Here is a 10,872-nt window from a genome sequence, read left to right on the forward strand (position 1 = left end):
GCCCCTGAGGAAAAGTGGAAGAGAAAAAAAAAAAAAAAAAAAGAGTAGGGAACACCTTTACATTGTGAAAAACAATCATCCACTACCCTTGTATATGTTGCGATATTAAGCAAACTGTCCCTACCAGCCCCAAGTAGTCCCTCTGTATCGATGACTACAACCCAGTGCACAGGGTCCATAGCTGCCCAAACACCCACAGTGCAGGACTCTTGGGTGGGTGAGGTCTTGAACACTTCTCTCCCAAGGAAAAATGTATGGTTCAGGGTGTGGGACTTGCCTTCCCCAGTGTTTCCAAAGATGGAGACCACCTTGAGGAGTTCATCTGGCCTGCAGCCCAGTCTACTGACAAAGTCCTCCTCATCCTTCACCTGCAAATCCACACAAGATCAGCAGCAGCATAGTGCTATCCAAAGTTTAAAATGTGTTCTCAAGCATTTACCTGCATCTCCTCCTTCTCGTTCACCAGAAGGAAGCTGGACACTTTCTCCAGCTTGGCTTTCAGGATCTCAATCTCTGACTCTCCAGCAGTAACGCTGTTCTCCTGGGGAGTTTTGACAGGTGGATAAGGTGTGAGAGGGTGCTTCCTCTTATTGGCTCCACTGTGGGTGCGTTTCTGGCAGTCCAAACACAGGTTGATCTTACAACCATGGCAACGCACCACAGCCCTGAGCCTTCCACCATTTACAGAGCAGCTGCCGTCACCTTTACAGGAGTCACAGAAAGGGATATGACCTGGTGCAATTCGAACCCTGTCATGATTCTTCATTCGCTCCTGACGATGGAGTTCCAGTTCACAGCGGGCACACTGCAAGCTACCGCATTCATCACACTCAAATGCAGCTTCATCTGAACCCCCACAGGCATAGCTCTCTTGACACACAAGGATTGTGTTCATTCCTTTATCTACAGCTGGACCTTGACGACTCATCTCAGACTTGACAGGTCGATATCCTTATTACTGACTTAAAATATCACTGACAATTACTAGGGTTGCAATAGCAGTGCAGTGGAAGACACAAGGTTATGGCACAGCCAAGTAAATCTCTATGACCAGATGTGGTGTAAACTGTTTGTTGAAATTCTCCAAAAAAGCAAACTCAAACATATACAATACTGTCAAAAAAATACTATGAACTGTTCACTTCAGCAACTTCTTACAGCTCATTGTCAACGAAGATATTAATTCTGTAGTAAAGTAAGTCTAGGGAGTAATTCAAGCACACTTGTCCAGACTAGCAGTTACTTTGTTTTCGTCCAACACTTTGCTAGTTGGCTAATATTAGCTGCCCTGCAGCTCTTCTCTTCTTGTAGTAATGTTGCAGCTCAGCTGACGATGACAAGATCCTATTTAAAAGTAGCACACGGTATAGTCGTCGCAATACCTAAAAATACCTTGGAATAAATAGTCATTAGCTACCACTGGCTACACAAAGAAACACCTTTCTGGAGAAAGAAACAGCTTTCAGTTCCATCTAGCTGTGTCCGCCGACGGGCGACGACTAAATGGATAACTAAATGCTGCCTCAACACAGTCTAAAACTGGACACACACACTATCTTACATCATACCGCCGACTGCCTCATAAAGCTAACGTTGGTAAGAACGTTAACCACTTGAGCTGTCTGGGCTCAAACCGCCGTAGATGTTCTTGCGTTTACATCAGCTGATCGGCTTGTTTTTATCCAGAGGTCAAAAGTCATGAAAACAATGCATTTGGGGAAATGAAGGCGCGTTAAACTATTGCGTTAAATCTATTTTTAAAGTGTGGTTTTCTGTTTTTAGTACATATACCAGTTTATAGTTCTCACATGCTATCGAAAGATAATTTGATAGTAGCTAGCTGGGAACTTAAAGAAATTGAGGGTATCGAGACAAGACAAGATACTGACGTTACCCGTTGCCCATAATGCTTTGTGCGTTCCAGCTGCTGTAGGGTTTGTTATTATTTTCACCGGCGTACACCGAAGCTTACTTGGGAAGAAGAATAGCGACTGATATTAGTACACACAGCGTTAATATCAGTTAACGAATCATAAGAATAAAAACATATCTTACGATTAAATACTATAGATATTTGAATCCGTCTCGTTTTTGTATGTTAGCCACTTTTACTTCGCTTTCGTCAAGCCTGGACACCAGGGTGTACATAACCAATGCACCAAATGCAAGGATTGTTGTGGCAATAAACGTTTTTGCCCAAAGACTATTCCGTATTTTACCCCTACGGGTTTCCCCTAATATTTTATGTTAACAGCCGTAAGTAAGCTCCCATTTAAAAATTTTTATCCCGTCACCGCGAAAAGACATCAGCTTGTCTTCTTATGCTGCCAACGTTAGCTCAGTGCTAACGCTCCACTGTTAGCTTGTTAGCTGTGTCTCCGACAGTGCTCACTTGTCTTCTTTACTGTCCTAGTTTTTGTCGCATTCGGGATGGATGATGAAGCATTCGCAGACATTAGTGGCAAAGCCATATCTCTGGACTGTCAGAGTCACTCTAGTTTCTGCAGGGAGTTCACGGTCAGCTCCCCCAAAGTGTCCATCAGCAAGGTGTTGGGGTACACCTGCGTTGTTTGGCTTTTAGCATACACCGTGTTCTTCTTCACAGAGGTAAGCCTGATCACTTGAATTTCCTGACTGAATCACTGTGCACATATCACTGTGATTAGTCTAAATGCCCTATGTTCTGCCTGCTTTCATATTATCTTAGCCATAATAAACCATCATATTGTCACATTATTGACCTTTAGACATTCAAAAAAGACATTAAAATATATCGCATTACTTGCTTATTAGTCTCTAGCTGCAATAGTAATCCTATCTGTTTACTGAATTTGTGTTAAACCAGACCAGGTGGACATAGTATTAGTGATAGTCTATTCATGTAAATGTTCCGAATAACATTATCCCTTATGTGGGAGTTTGATGGAGCACATACAGACGTTACGCTGAAGTCGACCTGCATGTCAATGCCTCTCTCTTGTAGAACACGGCTGTTCTGTCCAGTGCTATATTCATCACCCTGGTCGGGATGGTGCTTCACATCCACTTTGTGAAAGTTGACCACGAGTCCCTGCTCGTCATTGGCTCCTTGGGCATTCAGGTGTCCTCCAGCTACGCCTCAGGCCGCGAGACCACCACATTCATTGAGATGAGCAAGATCAAGGATATTGTCATCAATGAAGCTATTTACATGGTGAAGAAGAAAATTTATGTCACTCTCTATGACTTGTGTACAGTTTTACCTTATTCATAGTTGTTTTAGATTGTTCATACTGCTGTTAAGTCACTGTGTGTCTTATGCATTTATTTCAGCATCAGATCATCTACTACCTTTGTGTACTGTTGAAGGACCCCTCAGAGCCTAATGCAGTGTCAAGTGTTGTGCCGTTGTTTCAGGTAAGGATGAATTCAAGGGATTCCCATAATCAGAAAGACACTTGATTTACACAAGTTGCTTGTTTACCTCCTGTAGAAAAGGTATTAACAGACACAGTGTGGTTCACAGGAATCTGTTTCTACCTCTTTCAGAGTTCAAAACCGAGACTAAACTGCTTGGTGAAGGTTTACAAAAGCTGTCAGGAGATTCTTTCAAAATGCTGATGACATGCAAGTTACTTTCTCCTCTGGTCTGTTTTGGTAAATCTTAATTTGATTTGATGTACAGTGTATTTTTTAATGATTTTTCTTCGTTTCTCACCTGTATGAATACACCCAATTCATGTGAATGTAAGCTGTTGCCATATATTAATACAACTACTATGACAACAGTGTCATAAGTACTTTATGGAGTACTTTGTTCTCTAACTACCTGAATATCATAATGTCTTAGACTGTTTGTTTAAATCTAAAGAGCCAAACATTTTAACTGACTTTGTAATAAAAGCTAAAAATGACATAATTAAAATGATCTTTTTATAGTTATTTATTTAGAAAGGACTAATTTTTATCATGTCTATTTTATAAGCATTTTCACAATTGTTTTAATGAAATTGATTTGCTGAAAATATTATTCCTGTACTTTTTTGCCATTGTGCTTGTAATTAGTGTTTTTAGGGAGTGTGATCATTCCTCCCCAGAAGGGGGCAGCACTTCTCCTGAGGTATGCTGAATGTAAGCTTGATACTGTATTCAAATTATCCTTGGTTGTCCACATGGTTTTGAATGTTTTTGAATTGACCCTCTATATCCATAGAAAGTTTTAGAAAGGTTTCGAAGGAGACGTATAAATGTGTAGTGCGAAATGTGGTGTGTGCACAGAATGTTTTTATAAATAAACACCCACACCTTCTTCCTGAGATGTATTTTCACTTCCTCATAACTATAACTTCATCTCTCACTGAGTTGGTCACGTTTACCTCAGTTGTCTGTTGACTTACTGTTAATATTACCAGACCTGTTTTCTGAGATGTTACTTGAGTTTAACTCAAAGGCCAAATGACAGTGGCAGTGCTTGTAGGATCAGTTTGTGAAGAATTGCATAAGAATAACACTAACACACTTCAATTCAGAGTATTGCCCTTACCTCCTGATAAATTTCCATAATTAAGTCTTTAAGAATATAAAAACATGACCTGATGCTACTTTTAAGATCAACTTTTTGTTGAATTGTAATCAGATTATTGTTATTGCGTCTCTGAAATTAGTGCTCATGTCAGATGCCTTTTAGATGGCACCTGAGCACAAAGTATGAACTTAACAGAATTGAGTCAGGTACACAGAGTACAATAATTAATGTGAACCACTTATAGCACTATTTAAATTAAGTGCTATAAGTGCAACAAAGTAAAAAACAGAATGCGTTCAGTACCTTCCACCATGCGTTTTTCTCAGAAATGCATTGTGGTTGAAACAAATTTATAACATTGCCTATGGTTAAAGTTTAATGGGCCTCTACTGGCCAACAGTTTAAACATTGTAGCCTCTATTTTCACCACCACTTGGTCTGCAGTTTCCCCTCAGGACCTTGTTTTTTGCAGCTATTCTAATTCTCGATCATCTACCATCTGTAGCTTCCAGTCAGACCTGAGTGTGAAAGTCCGTGCTCCACAGGTCAACAAAACAAGCAGAAGGGTGTGATTTTCACGGGGCGAAGTGTTACGCTGTGAAGAGTGACCCTCTGACAGGATAATAGTCCCTCCTGAAGGTGCAAAGCAGCTAGGAACCAGGAGAAAACCTGAGGGTGACCAGGAGTAACACCTCAGGGCTTCTGAACAGGCCTCATAAACCAGCAACCCCACTGAGTAGGGAGGAGGTTTGGCAGGGTAACAACACAGCAAGACTTTCTTCTGCAATAGGTGTGGACTGTTAATTACCCTTCTTTATAGGGCTGTAATTGCGCATTAACCTTTGTGGTGCCACTATGGGACCCTATTTCTATGGATGTTTGGTACTTTAAAATACACTACAATAAATATTGAAGTCTTGCCTTCCTTGTTACTTTAGATTATTAACGTGTTTTTTTGTAATTCATATAGTTCTTTCATTTAAAAGTGGCTGCTGTGTTTTGGGTGTGAGAACCTCATTGTTTAGTGGGAGAGGAGGGATTGGAGCCCCACTGAGATGAGGAAGTTCCCCTTTACTACTGCTGTGCACAACCCACACACCTGCACATATTACCGTCTGTACAAACATCAAATATAATCTTGACACATTCAGATGCTATGAGGTAAGCTAAAGGAATGGTTCGACATTTTTGGAAAGAATGCTTATTTGCTTATTTAGGCAGGGTTAGAAACAACACCACTCATTTCTTTCTATTAAATATGAAGCTTGGCTTAACCTAAGGCTGGAAACAGGGAAATAGCTAGTGTGGCTCTGTTCAAAGTCAACAATTTGAAGAAAAACATTTCTAGTTTGTATGCCAAGCTAAGCTAGCTCCAGCTAAAATGGCTATTTGCCATACACTTAGGACAGTGGTATCAATCTTCTCATCAATCTCTTGGTAAGAAGAAATGAGTGCATTTCCAAAATGTTGAACTATTCCTTATGCATTTCACTCCAAGGTGCATATGAAGATTTAAAAAAATCAACATGGGTTAGAGTGAATACTAAAAATACTTGGGGAGTTTAATTGTGCAAAGGCTTGGTGTAAGTTGGTGCATCAGAAACTGTTTTCATGTAATGCCATGATGCTATGTAGTGTTGTGTGCTTGTATTGTTTTCTTATGTATTGAGTTCCTAGCTGTCAGCAGGTGCTGAAGGAGGAAAGCGTCATGGTATTGTTTGAAACGTGTCAGTTTATCCACCCTACCGGTCCACACAGGCAGGTGTAACTTGATGTCAGTTTGGATTTGAATCTCAAAAAAAAAAAAAGAAGTCCATCCATTCCTGCCTCAGCGCACAGGGAGGTTTAGCAGCCATACACATACAGTACTGTGCCACTCATATGGAAGTAAGACATATACTGCGTTTACATATTCCCCTGCTGGCCATTTTCTTAAGTTTCTCCAGCATCATTTTATGGTAGGCATTTTAAGTTAGTTAAGTTTTTTTTTTTTGCACTTTGGGTATTAGGGTGATTGTGTGAGGTTCCCCATTAGTTTACCCTGTTTGACATTAAAGTGTAGCTTGGAGACTTACAGTAGACCTGCACTGTTCTTCTCTCAATTTCTCAAAATATATCTGATCAACTCTATGTCTAAGCAAATGTATCTCTTTGTATGTTATGTGAATCCAGCAGTTATGGGTCAATGCAGCCTGACTGAAAGAGAAAGAAAACCTATAGAAAATGCCTATAATAAGTACATATAAGAGCATAAAATATTCAAATAAAAGATTATGTTGTAAAAAAAATTGTTTACCAACATGTTTTTAGATTTTCACTAACTGACACATACAATGGGAATTACAGATGTGCACCAGAAAACAGAATCTGTTTATGGTCAGCAGTGTTCGGCCTCCTTCACATTGCACTGTGTCTACAGTTTATGAAAACAGTCAGATAAGAAAGGGTGGAGTGTAAGTCAGGTCTGTTGGGTGCCGTTGCAGAGCCAGTCACAGGGGCACTGTTGAACTCTGTGGCCCCTTGTTGCTAACACGATCCACTGGCAAAAATCAGTTGTAGCTGCTATAGCTCACTGCAGAAAAAGTCCATGTCAGGAAGCCACAGGCTCTGTTAGACTGTCTTTTTTAAAGACACCAGGGATGTTTGAGCTGCAGAATGACACTTTGACTCAAAGAAAACCTCTCTCACCTGCTTTTCAAATGATGCAACTGCTGCCTGTTGTCACTGAACTAAAGTAGATGGGTATTTGTCTGTAATGGGCATTTTGAATAAATGGCTCAGGAGCCATGAAATATACATTTTAGGGGACTAGAATCCTGACAAACCAAGATAATAAAAAAGTTACTTTTAAAACATTTTTACAAGTTTTTAACTCAAGTTTTTACAAGATTTCAATATATGTTCAAAAACCTGTATATTTATAATCCATATCCAATCCATAAAGACAGGATATACTGCTTTTGACATCTGAAAAGACTATGATTATTTGCACATTTCTTTAGGGGAAGACTTGTTCTTATTTGCTCAGAAACCAGTTTCCTTTGCGGAGTGGAAAGTTGAGCTCTTCCCTCCTTGTGTCCTCTGACAGAACCTCAGTATAGAGGCCGCCAAAAGGTATTTACTCAAGGTTTTATTGCATCAACCAGCCAGGCTGCTGCTGCTCAGTGAGACGTTTAACCATACTGTTAATATGAGTTGATGAACCTGTTGAGCCTTTAGCATGGCTCCCATCTTGTGAGCTTTCTAATTCGCCAGTCAGTTTAAATGCATATTATTATTTTTTAAAAGTACAATGAAACAAATTAACTTCACTCTTCTCAGGCCAAGCCCTCACCGCGTCACATCGTAGATGAGGTAAATGAGACGACAGTCTTGTCAGACCAGCTGGCAGCAGATAAGAGAGAGAGAAGCCTGTTCTACTGGTCTGTCAGGGGAGCTGACAGCAAACACATCCGTTTTCTTTGTTTGTTTCTAAAAAAATGACCTGAGCCAGTGTTACGAGTGTGTGTGCGGCTTATGTGTCTATGAAGGCAGGTTTAAACTGCCATTTTCAAATCCTCTGGCCATGTTTGAGCTGTTCCAGTGATGCTTTTATTGACCTGGGATTACATTTTTGATGGACCCTCTGCTGTGTGTCTCCCCTTTAATCGCTCTGTTCCCACCTCCATATCAGTCCTATGCCATTCCTGTGTGATGACATCTCTTCAGTTTTATTACTTTCAGTGGTGTTGCATTGTCTGTGACCAGAGATAGGATCAGAACTAGTGTGGTTTACATAAAACTTTAGAGGCAATAGATTTAGAAACAGTCATTAATAAAGACTTTAACTTCAAAAGGGGTATTCTAATTCAGGGAGTGTGTTTAGTTAACATTTTAATAATAAATGATGAAGAAGCCAACACCAAACAAACCCTTTAACCCTTATGATGTTGGTGATACCGTTCAGTTGACCCTAATCTTTAACTTTTCTTTTGAGTCCTAATTATGAATAAACCCTAATACTAAAAACTTCCCCTTGGATAACTGTTGATGTAATGACAGGGCTGTTTCCTTCCTGGTTGACAATAGATAGGCATGCACTGATTTGTGTCTCAGGGATAAATATGTGTGCTCTAATCAGCTGTGAATTTTGAAGATGCTATGTCATTTCAAATTGATAAATACCCCCATGGTTACCACATACCAATGGCATGCACTCCACACACAAAATGGCATCACATAACAAAAGATGGACAGTGTGAGTGATGGAGTAATAGCATATGATCACTGTTAAAATAAAGTAAAAATACTGCTGTACAGTGTTCATTTATTTGTACAGCGTTAATGAAAATGTGCTCCTTCAAATACAAAGTGATGATGTTATGGAAAGGACAAATCACTCTACATGAACATGAGGTTATTCTCTGGCTTTTTGAAATCTTACTTATGGGTGGTGAAATAGCTAGACTGTTTTGGAGATACAGTACGTGGTATTGCATCATTCAAATCTTAGATTTATTTGGTGTAGAGGCCACATTCTCAGAAAAATAAATAAATAGATTCATCATGCAGGCTGTTCTGTCCTGACTCTCGGGAGGCCCAACAGCAAGTCATGAATACATGACACATCCACACTGTTCCAAAACACTCATGTATTTTAATGGAAGAAACCCCTGACAGATCCCGACTCTTGGTGGGCAGCTTTCTGCCTCGACCAGTTTGCGGTGAGTGGAAAGAGCAGAGAGAAAAGAAAAGCAACAAGACCAAAACAAACAATCAAACAGTGGGCAGGTTGATGTGATCGGTCGCTGTTCATCAGAAACATAGAGCTTCAAGGCCAGGGCTACCTGCAGAAAGCTACAGGGAGCAAAAGAAAACACTGTGAGAGAGAGGAGACACAGTTAGTGACGCGTAATGGTGGCATATAGATGCATGGAGAAAAGAGAGGAGAGGAGAGGAGAGGAGTTTATAGCATCAAGGGGGGGTCCCCAGCAGTCATTTTCCCTATTTTCATGTTTCAAACTACAAACATTCATTTCTATAACATTTTTAAAACAAGATTTAAATTAAAAACTAGTTGAAAAATGCCTACAGTACTGAATAATAAGGCTTTAGGACTCAGGTGTAGATAGAAATGTCTATATAAGTTTGAAGTTTTTTGGAAACTGACCTGCTCAGTACTTTATAAAGTAGTGAAACTGAGGTCCACATTAACCACCTACAACAAAATGCTGCTCACACACCTTGATTCCTCACTTGTCTATAGATATGTAGCTTTAGAGCCAGCAGCTGGTTAGCTTAGTCTCTAGACCCCTGTTTGCAGTCTTCATGCTAAACTACACTAGTTGGCTGATGACTGTGGATTCATAGCATACAAGCATATCTACTAATTAACACTTGGTAAGAAAACAAAGTAAGTAAAGTATGTGATACCCCCCTGCTAGCCAGTTGTAGATGTAAAAAATACATTTATTTTCAGTGGAGCGCACCACCTGACTGATTATCTCATCACATCTCAGTCTGAATTCCTAATATAATTAGTCTGGTTTCCTAATATAACCGGATTGTTTCTTAACACTGAGGAGAAACACAGATCCATATACAGTGGCAAGAAAAAAGTATGTGAAACTTTTGGAATTTCATGGTTTTCTGCATTATTTTGTCATAGAATGTGATCTGATCTTCATCTAAGTCAAGAGTATTGACAAATATAATGTGAAACCTCATATCCTTCATCTACACCTTTACAACTCAGACCCTATATGTGTAAGGTTAACAAATATCATTGTAATATAGGAATAAAGACTTTCCATAAACAAGTGGCAAGAAAAAGTATGTGAACCTTTTGGAATTTCATGGTTTTCTGCATTATTTTGTCATAAAATGTGATCTGATCTTCATCTAAGTCAAGAGTATTGACAAATATATTGCGCCTAAAATTATAACACAAAGAAAATTCTAATCTTTCATGTCTTTATTGAGAACAACCATAAGAACCTCATTGTGCTAGTGGAAAAAGTATGTGAACTCTTGCGTTAATGACCTTAACAACAAAGCTAATTGGAGTCAGGTGTTAGCATACCTGGAGTATTGTTAAGAAAATGAGTTTGGAGGTGTGGACTAGAGCTACTTTGACTGATAAAAACCACTCAAACATTTGGAGTTTGCTCCACACAAGAAGATGTGTTTATGTTTATGTGAGCCATGCCTCACCAAAAACAGCTTTCAGAGGATCTATGATCAAGAATTGTTGATTTACATAAAGCTGGAAAGGGTTATAAAGTAAATTCAGACTTTAAAAGTTCACCAGACTACAGTTAGGCAAACAATCTATAAATGGAGACACTGTGGGACTGTGGCTAACACACCCAAAAAGGGGCGCCCCCGCC

The 10,872-nt window shown here is 39.6% G+C and overlaps 2 protein-coding genes across 5 annotated transcripts in view; one reads left to right on the forward strand and one right to left on the reverse strand.

Moving 5' to 3' along the window:
- zfyve1 (zinc finger, FYVE domain containing 1) overlaps nucleotides 1-3,001 on the reverse strand; it is an 8,291-nt gene extending 5,290 nt beyond the window's left edge. The window contains exons 1-3 of one of the 4 annotated variants that reach the window (XM_020603623.1): nucleotides 2,936-3,001; nucleotides 440-541; nucleotides 125-368 (exon numbers count right to left, since the gene is read on the reverse strand). In XM_020603623.1, coding sequence (XP_020459279.1) covers nucleotides 125-368; nucleotides 440-541; nucleotides 2,936-2,962 — 373 coding nt within the window. In that variant the 5' untranslated portion in view covers nucleotides 2,963-3,001. Of the gene's footprint in view, nucleotides 1-124; nucleotides 369-439; nucleotides 1,878-2,935 lie in introns of those variants that run through there. The other 3 variants (XM_020603624.1, XM_020603622.1, XM_020603621.1) reach the window with 3 other exon arrangements.
- pigh (phosphatidylinositol glycan anchor biosynthesis, class H) lies at nucleotides 1,907-3,748 on the forward strand. The gene is made up of 5 exons (XM_020603627.1): nucleotides 1,907-2,256; nucleotides 2,414-2,607; nucleotides 2,984-3,193; nucleotides 3,313-3,396; nucleotides 3,529-3,748. The coding sequence occupies exons 2-5, from the start codon at nucleotides 2,431-2,433 to the stop codon at nucleotides 3,598-3,600; spliced, it is 543 nt and encodes a 180-aa protein (XP_020459283.1). The 5' UTR covers nucleotides 1,907-2,256; nucleotides 2,414-2,430; the 3' UTR covers nucleotides 3,601-3,748.
- Nucleotides 3,749-10,872: the final 7,124 nt, after the last annotated feature.

The sequence above is a fragment of the Monopterus albus genome, unplaced genomic scaffold, assembly GCF_001952655.1.
Source record: "Monopterus albus unplaced genomic scaffold, M_albus_1.0 scaffold62.1, whole genome shotgun sequence".
In the NCBI taxonomy this organism is placed as follows: Eukaryota; Metazoa; Chordata; class Actinopteri; order Synbranchiformes; family Synbranchidae; genus Monopterus; species Monopterus albus.

Excerpts from the sequence above, each read along its gene's own strand:
- pigh (XM_020603627.1), top strand. The coding sequence starts at position 2,431 with ATGGATGATGAAGCATTCGCAGACATTAGTGGCAAAGCCATATCTCTG. Across the intron at positions 2,608-2,983 it reads CCGTGTTCTTCTTCACAGAG|AACACGGCTGTTCTGTCCAG; the intron begins GTAAGCCTGATC and ends TCTCTCTTGTAG. Across the intron at positions 3,194-3,312 it reads TCAATGAAGCTATTTACATG|CATCAGATCATCTACTACCT; the intron begins GTGAAGAAGAAA and ends CATTTATTTCAG.